This window comes from Haliotis rubra, unplaced genomic scaffold (genome assembly GCF_003918875.1).
Source record: "Haliotis rubra isolate DU_JTF1 unplaced genomic scaffold, ASM391887v1 Scf15, whole genome shotgun sequence".
Classification (NCBI taxonomy): domain Eukaryota; kingdom Metazoa; phylum Mollusca; class Gastropoda; order Lepetellida; family Haliotidae; genus Haliotis; species Haliotis rubra.
In genome coordinates, this window is record NW_025765447.1 from 2587059 (window position 1) to 2605579 (window position 18521).

An 18521-nucleotide genomic window follows, 5' to 3' on the forward strand; every position below is an offset into this window, starting at 1 on the left:
AGTTGTCCAATCGGGGTCTGGATATAAAAGTTAGCGGCAGGTGTATAAATGAGATAACAGAATGATACTCCAGTTGTATAAACTGGGCCTGGATATAGAAGTTAGTGGCAGGTGTATAAATGAGATAACAGAATGATACTCCAGTTGTCCAATCTGGGCCTGGATATAGAAGTTAGCGGCAGGTGTATAATTGAGATAACAGAATGATACTCCAGTTGTCCAATCTGGGCCTAGATATAGAAGTTAGCGGCAGGTGTATAAATGAGATAACAGAATGATACTCCAGTTGTCCAATCTGGGTCTGGATATAGAAGTTAGCGGCAGGTGTATAACTGATATAACAGAATGATACTCCAGTTGTCCAATCTGGGCCTAGATATAGCAGTTAGCGGCAGGTGTATAACTGAGATAACAGAATGATACTCCAGTTGTCCAATCTGGGCCTGGATATAGAAGTTAGCGGCAGGTATATAACTGAGATAACAGAATGATACTCCAGTTGTCCAATCTGGACCTGGATATAGAAGTTAGCGGCAGGTGTATAAATGAGATAACAGAAAGATACTCCAGTTGTCCAATTTGGGCCTAGATATAGAAGTTAGCGGCAGGTGTATAATTGAGATAACAGAATGATACTCCAGTTGTCCAATCTGGGCCTAGATATAGAAGTTAGCTGCAGGTGTATAAATGAGATAACAGAATGATACTCCAGTAGTCCAATCTGGGCCTGGATATAGAAGTTAGCGGCAGGTGTATAACTGAGATAACAGAATGATACTCCAGTAGTCCAATTTGGGCCTGGATATAGAAGTTAGCGACAGGTGTATAATTGAGATCAGCCCTTTGCAATTTGTATAGCAATAACATATATACTGTAAATTGAATGACTGCGTGCCACAATAAAATTCTGTATATGCTTATGATAATGGGACATGGGGCATTGAGTTTGAGCTCGTCAGTTCAGAAACCTCCTCTTAATGCTCTTAAACACGGATCACCACAAATCATCATCAAGTCCCTTATCGAGTGATGACAGTTCCATGTACCCTTTTAGACAATTCTGTTCCTACAATTTTAAACATAATTTTCCTTCCACTTGTCCGTAATGGGGGCAGTGGGATGGCCTAGTGGTTGAAGCTTTTGCTCGTCACATAAAAAAACCTGGGTTTGATTCCCAATGTTGACACAATGTCTGACGCCCATTTCTAGTGTCCAGAACTGTTATATTGGTAGAATATTGTTACAAGCTTGCATAACACCTCACTCACTCATACTGGGACTCTGCTTTAGTACTTTAGAGTGAGTGAGTTCAGTTTTATGCTGTTTTTAGCAATATTCCAGCAATATCACGGCAGGGGACACCAGAAATGGGCTTCACACATTGTACTCATGTGTACCCAATTCTTCCGCATGACAAGCAAACGCTTTAACCACTAGGCTATCCCACCGTCCCAGTACTTTAGAACTCATATGATTATGAAATGTTTTGTTTCTTGTATTTATAGTTACATATATCTATAATCTGTTCTATTGAAATGCCATGTTAAAAAAAAAAAAAAAAGCATCATCAGATAGAACAGGATACTTCGCAAATCCACACAAAGAAGGTGCAGACAAATGTGTTAGCCGTTGTACATCAATCACATGAAAGGTCAAGGACACATACATGTTTAGGTGTCAATTCAATGAGGCATGCGGATGTACAACAATATTATTAACCGACCACCTTTGAAGAGCGTTGACCTGCAGCAACATAGAGGCCATGCATATTGGAAGTGTCCCGTAAACAATACTACACCGTGTCTTTGAAGTATGTCCAGCCTACAGATACATGGAACCCTACATGTTCTTCCCAAGTTGGACCACACGGGGGTTCTGCTTGATCCCTGCCCAGCATGTACAAGCAATTGGAATACTGCTTCATGCTTGGGATTTCTGTATCCTCACATGTTAAATGAGCTGGCCTTAATGCTACTTGGAACGTTAAGATAAACGACGAAACCATTGGGATAAAAGTAATAAATCTTTGCTGAAAGCAGTATTAGCTGTCTGATGTTGAATGCTAAGACTGACAAGCCTTCAAGTTTGCATAATATAATAGCCCTCGTAGTACATTATATTAGGAAAGTCAACAAGTAAAGAGTTAGAATGACACCTGTAGAATCTTCTTGTGAGAGGAAGAAACTGTTTCTTCTGCCACCTAAACCTGTATGATAATGTATGTAAATTGAAAACACAAATGTTTACTGAAAAAAGACCAAAAGGGTCCATGTTAAACATTCTTCAAAGACAAAGTAGAGAATATTCCAATTACTAAGACACATGAAACCTCAATTTTTTCATACTTGATACGGAAGATTAAATGATGGCCCATTAGAATCCTTTTCTTTAACCGTAACTTAGAATAAGTTTCATTTAATTCTTTCCCTTGTGTCCGAATCAAGTATTATAGTATTAACTAGTATTATAGTATTATCTATCTATTTATTTTTTCGACACAATAAAGGATAAGTTCTCTTTGAAAGTGGGAGTCCTGGGGCATATTTTTTTGAGAGTCCATTTCCAAACTTGGGAGTCCATCACTTTGCATGAAATCAATGATCATGGATGCTTCCCATTTGATAATGACTATGTTATAATATGTGTTACTTTCAATGTCATTAGAATAATGATTGTAAACAGAATGTTTATATTTTAACATGGGATATCATCACCAACTCAAAAAGTTCTTTCCCAGAAAAACAAAATATTGCGTCCACAAGGGTGCATTGGATTTTAGTTTGGGGGTACTTCATCAAATTTCTGCGTTCAAGACGCAGTAATCATGAGACCTGTAAAACCCTGGTCTGATACACATTCTTGTATTGTTGTCAAGCAGGTCAAGAATTTGTATCGAAACGTCCAACTCACGAAATGAAAGAAGTTGTTATTCATAAAGTTTGACAATGTTGTACAATGAAGGACATTACTGCCAGTGAACTAAGGCGCTCACTGAACTAACAGGGTCCAATTTGGCAGCCATCACCCCTGATTCGTTGCAACCAACCTTTGTCCAATCCGGACAATCACTTTGGACAACATAGCCCCTGAGTACATGCATCAGGCCAAGTAAAAGAAATGAATCTGATTGCTATCAAGGCAAAGAATTCAGTCATCAATACACATTCCCATTTCTGGCTCCAGGAACTCTGTCTACTTATACTAGTGTGAGGAGAACAGACCATTACAGATGCAGTCCATCATACATCGCTTTTCAGCATGGTGATCTGTGTATTAAGAAACATTAGTCTTGTTCTTGTTTCATATTGGTGCACTGGCAGTTATACAATGGTCTGCTGCTCACAAGACGACAGTTATAACATGACCTGTTGGTCTGCAATGATGGTTATAACATGACCTGTGGGTATGCAATGAGTTATACCATGACCTGTTGGTATGCAATGAGTTATACCATGACCTGTTGGTCTGCAATGACAGTTATACCATGGTCTGTTGGTCTGCAATGACAGTTATACCATGACCTGTTGGTCTGCAATGACAGTTATACCATGACCTGTTGGTCTGCAATGAGAGTTATACCATGACCTGTTGGTCTGCAATGAGAGTTATACCATGATCTGTGGGTCTTCACTTACAGACTGCCATCATATACATGGAATATTCCTGACCGTTTCTTTGAACAACCAAACAAATAATCCTTGGTCCCTTAACATTCTCACTTCATGGGTTTCAACCAATGTGTGAAATAATTTCAAAATCTTTCTGGCCAGGAGAACTAGATGGCCTCGACAGTAACTAGCCAACGTCATATTTCACCAGCAAAAGTTTGTGTCATCAACTTCAATATGTTAACATTGCAATTTTAATCAAATAAACATACACTGCAAGTCATGTGTCAAATATTTTGTCTATATTGCAAACAAATGATTCTGATAACAAAACCAATCTGCAGTCAGAGAGTCAAAGTAAACTGTAAACTGAGACAAGTCAAGTCAACATAGTTGATGTCAACAACTGTAGCTAAACTGCAGATTCATTTCAGAAACATGAAAGCAGAGAGTATGCCAAGGTATTCATTGTTCATAACAAGGAACAAATCACCATTAAATATTCCCTAGCTGTTCGGGCAAGACACATTTCAGATTCAGTTTACTATTTGCAGCTAGCAAGCAGACGGCTACTTTGCACACTGGCTTTACTATTGTATGAATTTAAAAGTAAATTTAGCAGACATTTTACAACACTAAATGAGCTGTGTGGACAGCATGCTAATGGCGTCGCACCAGCAGTTCAACTGCACCACATTACCATAAACATCTTATGGCTGTGGAAAAACAAATCAACTTGTTTGTCAGACACAACGATGACATATACATGCATCATATAGATACAAAACAGTTTGACTTCTTTGTCTATCCATGTTGATCATTATGAATGTTTATCACCATTCCCACGATAAACCGTGTTCATGGCAGCTGATTTTGCAGCAAATATAACTGTTCTTCAATGAAACTATATACTAATGATAATCATTTTTACTCAAGCATACAGTTGAGTAACACTTCCCTTAATAAAACCTGCCAGCTACCTGATAACATATGAGTCTTCTTGAGTCAGTTGTATATCACGCACATAAACTTGGTTTGTGTCATTAAACATGGAGTTTATTTGGAATTTCTTTAGAACTTCACATGCACTTTCAGGCTGGTATAGGTGTGACTGAGAAGTTCTTCCACGTCAGATGGTCACGGGAGTGACTTTTCTTCAGATTTACCCCCCAATACGTTTAAAATGATCTACCAGAAATACACCTCGACCTGTCTCGCAGAATCCCATGCCTGTCAACTCTTTTGTACCACGTTGTGTTATTTTGTTTTATTTTAGTCAAATATTTTATTAAATATACTTTGTTTCTTTGCATAATTCACATAAGCCTTCCTCCATGGTATAATAAAGAGCCTGATCTAAGATTGTTGAAGATGTTGCAATATAAGATTATCTGCCTTGGATATGCCAGGATCCTATGATTGTGAATTTGAATCTGACTATGTTTCTAGGTTTCTCAGAACCATATCTAAGTCTGTGGTTTCACCAAAGTGACCTGGATCACTTCAAGCTTTCCTCTCATGTAAGCTGGCATGCTGTGATATGTCTGAAATACTGTTAAAAGTGGTGTAAAACCCAACTCACTCACGGTTTTATGTCGCTTTAGCAATATTCCAGCAATATCACAGCGGAAGACATCGGAAATGGGCTTCACACATTGTACCCAAGTGGGGAATTGAACCTAGGTCTTGGCATAAAGATTGAACGCTTTAACCACTCACCTACCTCACCTCCCCCAATCACTAAGAAGTCAATGAAGTCAGCAGGACCTTTTGGAGTAAATGGCAATGCAGTGTAGTCATCGCATGTGCTCTTACAGTTCCAGACAGTAGAGTACTGTGGAGAAAGTTAGCTAACACAGCACAGTTTAACACCTCACAGTCTCTGAAGTACAATGAAATTCCACATGTTCCACAAGTTCAGGTCTCCAATGTTAATTGGGCTAATGTAGTTCTTGTTTCTATGAAAAATTATATTTTCAGACAAAGCTTTAGTCTATGTTAACCCCATAGTTGTCTCCCTTTAGTGTGTCAGGAACCTACCATGATTTAATCCACTCCCAGAATGACCCTTTTTCATACTCGTCTCTATGTGATGTTAAAGTTTTACACAATCGCTTTACATTATTCTCAGTTTGTCGGCTACAAACTCTTCTTGTCGGCTCATGTCCAAAACCAGCATCAGTTCTGGCTGTCTTCCCACCTGACACTGTCACGCCTGGGTCATGTGACTGAAATACTGCTAAACTGGTTAAAAACAACTACACTCACTTTTTACATGTGTCAGGTATGCATGCTTTGTTCAACGCATGTAACACCATCTTTATTAGCTGGCAGCGTTCAAAACATACACGACAAGACAGGAAGTTCCTAAACACATACAGTCGAGCACCGTTGTGTCAAACCCTGATAACTCGATATCTTGGTTGTCTCGATATAACATCTCGGTCCCGGCAAAATGCTTCATAATTTATCATTATTCAAGATCTTTTAACTTGATAGGGATGTCTTGATAGTTCAGATATCTCGAAATAATTTCATGGTCCCAACAAGCAAAATTACCCTTTTAACTCGATATTTGCAAAGAAACTCGATATTCACCTATCTTTCACGGGCAAGTATCCCTCTGAACTGAGGTTGTTTCCACTCGGTGCAGCATGAATCAAAGGGATGCGGTAGTGTAAACTAATTAGGGCTAATTGAGTTGAAGGTGTCACTTGTTTGTTATCTGATTAGGATTAATTTAGAAGGAATTAATTTGGAAGTACTCACTGTTGTGACTAAACACTACTGATAACGAATTATAGTTTCGAATCAAAACATACTGAAAAATGTTTTGTTTTCTTTCATAGGGATATGTGATGATATACCCTGGTCGGATGTCTTGAAGTTCAGATAACTCAATATGTTTTCTTGGTCCCATGAATATCGAGACAACGGTGCTCTACTGTATATATTGGTCCTGCCGAAAATTACCTATACTAGCCTGCACAGCTGTACATATTCGTGATGTAAAGTATGACTTTTACAATGAAAATAGCATGAAACATCCAAAATGTTACCTATTATCATTATAGGATATTTATATAGCGCACATATCCACGCAACTAGTGCATGCTCAAGGCACTGGTATTTTTTCACCTCGATCACTGGATGTCAATCTCAACGGCACATCGTATTATCAATCTCAACTCCCTGGGCAGCACCAACTCTTGCAGCCTCTAGGCGCACCGAGTTAGTGTGGCTTTCCCATCCTCCCAAGGTACCCATTCACAGCTGGGTGGACAGGGACACATAGTCACAGAACTTTGTCCAAGTTTACTAAATGTTGCTGTACCCGCATCTAGGTGTTTGCACGTATTCCTGTGGCCACCATCTGGTCAAATACCAACGCATTCGTGGGTTTGCAGACATTGTAAATTGAATTCAACAAGCTTTAAAAATAAGAAAGGTTATCAGCTATGAATGAGACATGTGAAAGATTACAAATGGATGAAATATTGACAATATGATGACCAAACTCTATAAATGAAAGTTTTACAAGGCTTTAAATGACAGAATAAAGCATTTTGATGCAGAATACCGGTTTGACCCCAAGACCTTATCACTAAAGGAGACGGTGTGATGAGTTCCGCCGCCAACATGGAACATCAAAAAGCCACAGATCGCGTTCCTGTACATAAAGTGTCACTCGGACAGATACTCAAACACAAAATACAAACTCATGTCCTTTTTTATTACTGATAATCATCAAAATTCATCCATAAAACAGACTTGGTGGTCTTGAGTTTAACCGAAATTCTGAGTTTACCTTTGAAGCGCTATCCACTGAACCCAGTCCTTACTATGACCTGCACCAGACACCATGTTATTGAATATACTACCCTATATATAGGAGCATTTCTGTCTAACAGAGTATTTGCAGTTGTCAAGAATTCATGGTTCATCTACAAATGTGCTTCACAGGATACAAGCTTATGCTTCCTTCTGGTAAGATTGATAATTTCCCTTTGTGTATAAGATTCAAGATCTGTACATATAATCGATACAAAAGATGAATGAAAAATATATTTAATGAAAATAACGTTCAAAAGAAAAGTATTTTATACCGACATATGAAAAAATTGCTGTGTATTAAAAACTAAGACAATATTTGTTAAAAATGACATTAGCAGAGGCCTTATTCGGCTATACTCCTACAGCTAGGTGCATGTATGTCTCTACAGTTGCTCTACGGCTTCCTGGGGTCCGGGTTTTATGGATGAACTGGACACAGACCAAGTGTAACTTTCAGCTGCCTAATATCTAAACTGTCTTTCTGAACGTACATGGTTCCATGATGTTTGTTTGTTTGTTTGTTGCTAAACACCATACTCAACTATATTTAAGTTATATAGCGGTGGTCTGTAAATAATCGAGTCCAGACAATCCAGTGATCAACAGCATGAGCATCGATCTACGCAATTGGGATACAATGACATGTGTCAACCAAGTCAGATAGCCTGACCACCCAATCATGTTAGTCACATCTTACGACAAGCATGGGTTACTGAAGACCAGTTCTAACTCGGCTCTTCACAGGTTAGAAAGAGGAGGTGATTGAGTTAATGGCCATGTGAGAAGTATTAACTCCACTTCGAGCAGCATTTCAGCATTTTCAAATGTTTACCCCTGTGTTGATACTGACACAGGTTTGCAGCTAACAAACACATCATCAACTTGGTGTGAATATAACATGTATCGGCCTGGCTCAAAGTCTGTACTGAATGATAAGTCCATTGACGTAAAGTAAGTCTGTGTTTTGAAGAGGCAAGTCTACATAGCAGACAGTAAATCTAATGTCAGTCTTTAATAGGGACAACTTTTTCAATGTTATTTATATAACCTTGAAATTATGACTTAAACCAATAATTATTGAGTTAGATACCTGTTCAAGTGTAGGGAGTGATCAGCAGGTTGCAGTGACTTGACTAGACTAACACTTAGTCTCTGAATATTATATATATATAATTGTGATGGAAACAAAATATTCCTTTTAAATTGAGAAGGAGCCCTGAGACAGGAGATCCTGAACCTGGGGACTTGCTTCATTTTGGGCTTGAGCATTGCAGAAAGGGCTGGGTGGAATGGAAAATAATGCGGTTCAGGGACTCTGAGACAAATTGTGACTTGACCACAGCTGGACCACCTGTGATTGACTTGAACTGTTGAAACAGTAAAATACCCTTCGGGGCATGGAGACTAGATACAAGCATGACTTTCAGGTTTTTCTGAGCAAGATATGAAGGGATGCTGATAGATGTTCAGTAGACTGGACCAATTATCCCATGCCTTGTTGGAACCTAACGAAACCCAGATACATTCCTACCGAGTCCTTCATTCCTTATCATTTGTCTTCTGATAACCAAAATCGTTGAGGTAGGGAGCCCTGATAGGGATATCCATCTTCCTGATTACTGAGTCACTTACAAATTAATGGTTTAACAAGACACGTGCATAATCACACCAATCCCCATACTGCTCACTGGCTGATAGCAGACAAATTATCAACGTATAGACTAACATCTAGTCTCGGAAATAAACACATTTTACAGAAAGAAGGGTTAATAAATTATAATCATAACATATAATGAAGGAGCCAACTGACTTTCTTTATTTTCCTGAAACTGTGGTAACCTCGACTTGCCGTAGACCTTGCTTTCTTGGATATGTTTGTTTTCAGGGTCTGTCTGCTGTAGTAAATAGAGAATACTAAACGAGGTCTCATTACATACGAATTAAACGAAACGAGTGTCCTTCCTATGGTATCTGACCGAGCGAAAGCGAGGTCAGATACCATAGGAAGGTCACGAGTTTTGTATCATTTGTATGTAATGAGACCGAGTGTGGTATTTTATTTATTACCCACGTCTTACATGCATTAAATTGACAAAATAGCGTATTTTTGTTATGTTTTTGGTTTCAAACTGAAACCGGTTTCATAAAGAGGTTGCGGAAGAGTTTGTACTGTAGTACAATATTTGCATGACGTCACACTCTAATGACGTCACTGCCTTAGTAACCGACGTCACGATGCATGTCAGTTGTCATCGCCTCGTACAGCCTCCTACAGTAAACTACTCCGTAGCACCTCGTTTCTTGGTTTGCAGTTGCTTCATTCGGCTAACATCACTGGTGGAAACATTGCGTTTATGTTTTTCGACGGATATAATGTCTCAGTTCGACTCACAATTAAACAGCAACACGGCAACGTTCGCAATGTTTACATTCCCACAATGCATTTAAGTTGCAGAATGAATGAATTCACGTGTTTGTTATGAATGAAAAAATAGTTACGTCAGAATGTGACGTAATTGAGAGGTCATCGGTTATCCAATCAAATCGTTAGAATCTCAGGTCAAGTCGTTACGACACAGGTCAACGCGATACGACACTCGTGTGACGTACGAGATTAGTATGCAACTACCCATACGTTGACCACTTGGTTAATAAATCATAAAATATAATGAAGGTGTCCAGGAGATAAGTACAAAGTGTACAACCGAGTGAAAGACGTTGAGCCTGGATCAGGTTGGACTGGCAACTTGCAGGTCATCACAGTCACTGAGTAACCTCCTGGAAGACCCGTAGGATCCGGGTTAGAATTGGTCTTCAGTAACCCATGCTTGTTTGTCGTAAAAGGCAACTAACAGGACCAGGTGGTCAGGTTCGCTGCCTTGATTGACACGTCATCTTATCCCAGTTTCGTAGACAGATGCTCATGCTGTTGATCACTGGATTGTCTGGTCCGGACTCCATTATTTACAGACTGCCGTCATATAGCTGGAACATTGCTGAGTGAGGCATTAAACAACATACAAACAATCCTGGAAACATTTTATCCAGCATGAAAAAACAAAAAAACATGCGCAAAACCCAAAAGATTTTTGGCACTTCATATTCCAGCAATCTCTCCACCTAATCCCCCTGCTCGTCTCCTCCCAGGGGGTCTTCCTGACCATGTCAGTCCCTCCCAACACTTCCCCCTAATCCCCAGGAGGGCTTTCAATCCATCACTGAAAACCATGAAATCTGGGAATTATTTTCCTATCTCAAAAGTCCTTATCACCCTGCAATTAACACACTGGGGATATCAGAGGGGCTCCCGTAAGAAAGCACAAGGCTGCTTAAAACTAATTTACTGCTCTGGTGTAGATATGCAGCATCCTGGTCCTACTTACACGAGTCGGACAGGTGTACACGTTGTTTTAGCATTACCTACTACAGGTTGTAGCTGCTGACAACTACTTATATTTCGTAATATGTTAACCTCACAGCAGATTATGAATGATTAACCTAGCTTACTGTTTTAGAATGTGAAATATTAAACTTCAGTATTTTAGATTGGAAATATTAATGGAGGATTTCGAAAGGTTTGACTAAACTTAGCAACTGATTATATATGATTAACCTAGCTTACTGCATCAGAATGTGAAACATGAAGCGTTATTTCTTTAAATGAGAGAAATTAATGAAGGACTTTGAAAGGTGTCTTGACTAAACCAAACAACTGATTATATATGATGGCTTACTGCATCAGAATGTGAAACATGAAGCTTTATTGTTTTAAGTGAGAGAAATTAACGAAGGATTTAGAAATGTTTCTTGACTAAAGCTTGATTACAAGTGATTAACCTAGCTTACTATCATAAGAACTACTTCAGAATGTGAAACAAGAAAATGCAGTCTTTGAGATTAGGAAAAAAGTAGTGAAGGATTTTACAAGATGTTTGTACAATTTGGACAATCAAGAGTGAGTGAGTGAGTTAAAATTTAAAGTCACCTTGGCAATATTTCAGTCATATCGTGACTAAAACAAGTTGTAGATTAACAATAATTAAAGATAGATTATAAAATCCTGTCAACGAAGGACAGTAAAACAACTAGAATATCATGGATACAAATGTAAAACTAGTAATTAAATCAAAAACATTTTAACTATAGAGGACAACACAATATAAAAATAGGCTGTAGATCGCCAAGAACTGAAGGTAGCCATGGTTCACCATACTAGGAACCATGGGGACTTACAGTACCTTGCTACCTGCATGGACCCTAGATGGATTAACACCATCCCTGCAGTCACTGGCGATTGTAGGCAAATTTAGTCGAAATTTAAAATAACAAAAATACTGCGAAAAAAAGTATGGTTGAGCTAAATTGACATTGAAAGTTTTGGGACTTATGAACCCTCTCAGGAGGACAATAATTTTACGATACTTTAACCCCCTTTGAGGGTACAGCCAATAACAATTGCAGTTGCTAATTTATACTACCATGTTTAAATTACCATTTATCTATTTACAAAACATATTATTCAAAATTTATCTAATAAATCTATTTCCTTTAAAAATTAAATTATTAAATGATAATTAATATTATAAAAAAGATCCTTAACTGTTTTGACATTGAAATATTTTCCCCTTGTGATGGAAAAACAGTCAATCATGAACGTCCATATCATAATCATACAGTTACAGGGATGACATCAGTGAGTGAGTGAGTGAGTGAGTGAGTGAGTGAGTGAGTGAGTGAGTGAGTGAGACACCAGAAATGGGCTTCACACATTGCACCCATGTGGGGAATCGAACCCATGTCTACGACGTGACAAGCAAACACTTTAACCACTAGGCCACCCCACCGTGACGGGATGACATCAAGTATTTGAGAAATGGATGACACTCCTTCAGTTCAATGCTTACAATATATTCAGCGAAATCGTGTGTGAAGTTATTGGCAATGAACCAACTCACCATTATTTACAAAAAACACCAGTATTTATGTCAAGTACTATCATTAATTGGCTACGGTTTAGGCATCTTCCTGTAGAGAGTATAGCAAAGTAAGTGTTTATTATTACTGGTCTTGTCACTCATTAATGTTTTGCTGTTTGTTTACATGCTAAAACATATTCCAATTTACCTGGCTTTTTCTGTCCATTTTTCTTTCCATGTTGACTGGAAACGTGATATGGATTGAGCCGAGCGAAACACTCTCTTATGACAGACTGACATGTTTGTGAAAACAGAAAAAGCAGGAACCATCACAAACTGTGCAATATTTGTTTCCATCATATCTTATTTCTTTACAGAAATCTTTTACAAGTCAATAAAGATGAAATTACCTCTGCAAAACCTGGTATCAAAGCTGAACATCAAAGAAATTTCAGGCAAACCAAGTTATTTCAATGTTTCACAGATAACCCTGACTGTTAAGAGAAAATACAAAATATAATGCAGCTTTATAATTGATTTCAAAGACATGTAGCATCAACAAAGAAAAGAGGGATTTATTTTTATTCTGTCAAACTGATATTTCTGTACCTTAAGAGCCACCATATGGAAATATCAAGGGTGGAAATAACCCATTGCCAGACATCCGAGTCCAGTGTTTTTTTCTGTCGGGCAAGCAAATTTGTATATCACACTGTACCAGTGTCACACCTCCAGTTGACTTTCCAACGTTAATTATGTTGTTTATTTAAAAAATCAACAAGAAAACGGACGGTATAGTAGAAAAATTATCAGGGCAAGTGATTTTACATGTGCCACTGTACTGGAGTACACTAGCAATTTTAAAGTTATTTCCACCCCTGAAATATGTCATGTATGTAAAGAATATAAGTGTGTGAGTTTAGTTTTGTGCCTTTTAAGCAATATTCCAGTAATATCATGGTGAGGACACCCGAAATTCGCTTCACATATTGTACCCATCTGAGGAATTGAACCGGAATAACTCCCAATCATATGCCACTTAAAGATAATTCATATTTTTTTGCCTCCATAAAAACATAATGTTCGGCTAAATCAAATCAAGTTTTTTTAAGTCACTTTGCTCATGGATGCCCTAGTAAAACAAGACAATACATTGGTCTGGCATCAATTGGCATATTAAAAACGACAGAAATAAACATTGGTGGCAAACATATGACCCACATTTCCTCTGAAAATGCGGTGAGCAAACGTCTCCAGGAATTGGTGGCGGACATTCAACCAAAATTGCTCTGAAAACATGACGAGCAAATGTGACCCTTCCAGTTCCAGGAATACTGTGCCAATCATTCCACTAGAACCAGTCGCTGGACGAATCTGTACCCACACAATGGCAGCTATTTGTGATGGTGGTGTAACGGCAATAGCTGAAGCTGACATACTGCACCAAATCGTGACGAATTGGTACGTTGTACTTACGACAGAAAATGTGAGGCTTATTTCTGTGTCTTTGTCAGTTGTCACACCTACATTGTCTCAGATGGGGTGAAAGTGGGTGTAACGTCACAGCAATGTTCATGCATGTGTGTGTGGAAGCTTGTACACGTCAGGACTAATGCTGGCCTGTTACTGCTTGCCCACATGGACCCCATTCTTCACTTAGATATGGATACCCAGCCGACCAGACTTGTCGTATGCCCTTCATGTCGAGTGCAAGTAAGGGCAACAAGTGGGTGGGTGGAGGAGTGAGTGATTGGGTGGGTGATTGGGTGGGTGGGTGAGTGAGTGAGTGAGGAGTGGGTGAGTGAGTGAGTGAGTGGGTGGGTGGGTGAGTGAGTGAGTGAGTGAGTGGGTGGGTGGGTGGGTGAGTGTCAGTGAGTGAGTGAGTGAGTGGGTGGGTGGGTGGGTGGTTGAGTGAGTGAGTGAGAGTTTAGTTATTGTCGCTTTTAGCAATATTCCAGCAATATCACGGTGGGGGACACCAGACTGGGCTTCATGCATTGTACCTATGTGGGGAATCGAACCTGGGCCTTCGGCATGACAAGCAAACACTTTAACCGCTAAGTTATTAATGGTTAAACAACAAGTACTTGGTTGTTATAACCACAAACACATAAGAGACAACTAGTTCTAGTTCATTACAACTATAGTTGGTTATACCCATTTCAACTACAGATATTTCAACAAGATTGCAGCAACAATGTGGAATGATCTGCCATCTACCCTGCGAGACTCATCATCGTATGACATTTTTAAGAAGGGTATAAAAAACCCTGTATAAGACACTCTGTAGCATTTGTGACTCTTTCTGTAAAGCGCCTTAGAGTGTTTTAGTTTCTGAAACGCAAAGGGTTCTTTACAAGTTTTGTATATCATTAATATAAAGCAAGTGGTTGGGGCAAAAATAGATAGTTTGTTATATCCCTCATTTTGTCATAAACGTGGTCATTCTAAACTTGAGTTAAAATGTACCACTGTTTAACATCTTCGACAATTTGTGACTGGGATCACCAGTCTGCTACCAAGACAAATGCTCTATCCACAAGATCACAGAAACCATCTGTATTGTATCATATAGAATTGTTTCCATCAGTTCGTCAGTTTGATTTGCAACAAGTCTTACATCTAGAGATAGTATGCCATACAGACCCTGAAACAAATATATCCAAGAAAGCCCATGCAAGTCTAGAATATGTGGCAAGTCTAGATCTGAAAATGAAGAAAGTCTCTGGGCTTTTCATTATATTTTATGATTATAATTTAGAAACTGTTTTTTCTGTAAGATATGTTGTTTCAGAGACAAGTTGTCTAATCTAGAGATGCAACAACAACATTGTACATGTGACTAAGTTGTAAGGAGATGGACGTTATCTCCCAGTTCAACAATGAACAAACACCGGGGCTGTCAAAACACTTCTTCCCCTGTAGTCAACACGTGCTGTGGTAGTTACTTGACTACCATATCCCGTTGTTATATTTTCCGCAAGTGCTGATATTTCTTTTTCCTCGCCACTAAGAGTCAGGCAACTAGCACTCAGAGCAAACATATACAGTGTGCTTCATACAAGGATAAATAATGTTTGTTTCTTGTTTACACAGCAGTATTCCAGTGGCCTATAAATAATCAAGCCTGGACCAGACAATCCAGTGATTGATATTATGATCAACCTTGGTTATGATCTATGCTAATGAGTCTGACCACGTTATCAGTACAGTGAGTGAGTGAGTGAGTGAGTGAGTGAGTGAGTGAGTGAGTGAGTGAGTGAGTGAGTGAGTGAGTGAGTGACTTGGGTTTAACGCCGCTTTTAGCAATATTCCAGCAATATCACGGCAGGGGACACCAGAAATGGACTTCACACATTGTACCCATGTGGGGATTCTAACCCGGGTCTTCGGCATGACGAGCCAACGCTTTAACCATTAGGCTACCCCATCGCCCCCCTTATCAGTACAGGTTATTTGGGACTTATTCTAAAGTTTCGTTGCTTCCTTGTTTGTTGTTTAACACTGCACTCAGCAATATGGTGGCAGTCTGTAAATAATCGGGTCTATACCCAGACAATCCAGTGATCAATATCATTAACAACAGGGATACGATGACATGCATCAACCAAGTCAGCAAACCTGACCACCCGATCCCCTTAATCACCTCCAACATATTCTAACAGAGAGAGTGAGTTTGGATTTATGTCGCTTTTAACAATATTCCAGCTACATCACGGCTGGGGACACCAGAAATGGGCTTCACACATTGTACCCATGTGGGGATTCGAACCCGGGTCTTCAGCGTGACGAGCGAACGCTTTAACCACTAAGCTACCCCACAGCCCTATTCTAACCTAGAATCTCCATGAGGCTGAAGGACATGTATATGCTCAATGTTCGCAAGTGGGAACAAGAATTACATCTCATTCCTTCCGTACAGCAGACAGAATGATTATTTGTATTGGCCCCGTATCAACATACACAATACATTCTTGCACTGTGACCAGTGTAGGCCATAATAATATTAGTGCTTCGACTTCTGTTAGCTTGTGTAGAATGAACAACAATAGTCTCAACACTAACCAGTATTGTGCAAGTCTCATTGGCAAATTGGTAGTTTCTACTGCGAAAGGTTGAAAAAAGAACCATGAAATCTTTTCTAAATTCCCCTTACATTCTTCCGAAGCTTGTCACAGTTCAGAAAATGAATGACAATGAGAAAAATATTGTCATCAACTGCATGCTGATGATTACAGACAGCACTGTAAACAAAATAAACCAAAGATTTTGTTTGTTAAACCAGCTAATCAAAAATAACTGCATTTCTTCTTTCATTACAGGTGAACAGAGAAAGGCAGAAATCAAATGAAAATTAATAAATGCTGTTTTCACTTTTCAGATCTAAAAAAGTTGCTTATAATGCGGACAAGGCTTGTCAGTTTTCCTGCATTAAGTCAATCAGTAGTGCTAACGGTGTGAAAAGGTTGTTCACAATATCAACCCCCTGTTTGTCTTGTCCAGACTCACTTATTTTCACGATAGAACTGGTATTCTGGTGACTGTGGCCTGAAATAACTTTCACATTCACATTCAACTGTATTAATGACAATCAATAATATTTTCAAAATGTTCATATTTTTCAGAGGTCACAGAAGCGAACATATGAAGTTTTCAGGCCTGGGCAAGTTTGGTCTTCTCAACGACCCTGTTAGAATGGTCAAGCAACGCCATCGCCACAGAAACCGCACTGCCCTCTCCGTGATCGCAGAACTAGGGTCGGAGAGCAACGCTCACGGCTTTGCAAAGATCGTAACGTCAGACGACACGAAGCGCAAGGTGATCTGGGCCCTGTTGGTGATCATGGGCTTCACAGCGGCAACACTCCAGCTGTCTCTGCTCGTCAGGAAGTACCTACAGTTCCAGGTGGTCGAGCTCTCCGAGATCAAGGAGAGCATGCCCGTAGAGTTCCCGTCCATATCTGTATGTAACATCGAACCGATATCATGGCGCAAGATGCGTATTCTGTTTTCTTCAAACAGCACAGAACTCATTTCTTGGATTAATTTTGTAAGCAGTGAAAAGTTACGTTTTGATGATCAGCATGCAGCTCACTTAACGTCTATCCGGGCCTTTTATGAGAATCTGGGTGAGGAAGCTAAGTTCATGAGCCATGACATAAATGATTTCCTCATCAACTGCAAATTCAGTGATGAAGTTTGTTCTGTGCACAATTTTACAACTTTTTTTGACGGAAATTATTACAGTTGTTTTACCTTCAATGGGGGAGATGTAGCTGAGAAGCTTCTGATGCATGCAACTGGACCACAAAAGGGCCTGTCCTTGATTATCTCTCTTGACAATGATGATCCTCCACTGGGATCGTATGGATTGTACGACATGAATTCGAACATCCTCCACAGTGCTGGAGTGAGAGTGGTGGTACATGCACCAAACACGATGCCAAGTCCAGTGAATCACGGCTTTGATGTTCCTCCTGGGTATTCCTCCTCCATCGGGTTGAAAGCTGTGCTGCATACGCGGCTGTCCGAGCCCTATGGAAACTGCACGAATGAAGATTTGTTGGGAACGCAGGTGTATCGGAACACCTTCTTCTCGTGTCTGCAGCTTTGTCAACAGCGACTTATCATGAGTCAGTGTGGCTGCATGTCGTCTGACCTCCCCGAAACCGAAGCTGAAAACGTTACCTTCTGCGGTGTGATAGACAATTGGAAGGATCTCATGCACAAGGCCATGAATTCGAACGAAACAAGGCATGTAGACCTCCCTAAGCTCAAGTGTGAGCAACAATTGATTCAAAAGATGTCCCATGACAGATCGTATGAAAAATCGTGTAAATGTTTTCAGCCTTGTCATGAGACAACGTTTCAAAAATCTGTGTCGCTTTCGTACTGGCCGTTGGAGTTTTACCAGCTGAATGCCTTGCAGTTGCTTTATGGTGACAAAATAAACCAAAACTTTATGCATGAGGCATATACATATCTCTCCAATCTGGCTAACCTTACCAAGCTGAAGAGTGATAGAAACGATACCCGAACTGAGAACATTATCAAACAAAGTTATTCGTTATCAGAGAAAGAGAAAACGGAACGAGCATCGAATTTGATTCGGCAGAATTTACTGCGACTGAACATTTACCTGGAGGATTTAAGTGTGGTTGAGT

General features: G+C 39.5%; 2 protein-coding genes across 2 annotated transcripts in view; one reads left to right on the plus strand and one right to left on the minus strand.

Moving 5' to 3' along the window:
- The window catches only part of LOC124270176 (integrator complex subunit 13-like), a 414381-nt gene that overhangs the window by 362136 nt on the left and 33724 nt on the right, over nucleotides 1–18521 (minus strand). The gene's annotated exons all lie outside the window — the stretch shown is intronic.
- LOC124270177 (FMRFamide-activated amiloride-sensitive sodium channel-like) overlaps nucleotides 1–18521 on the plus strand; it is a 91085-nt gene that overhangs the window by 71613 nt on the left and 951 nt on the right. Inside the window, 1 exon segment of the mRNA XM_046705204.1 lies at nucleotides 16984–18521. Within this exon segment, the coding sequence (XP_046561160.1) occupies nucleotides 17003–18521 (1519 nt within the window). The 5' untranslated portion in view covers nucleotides 16984–17002.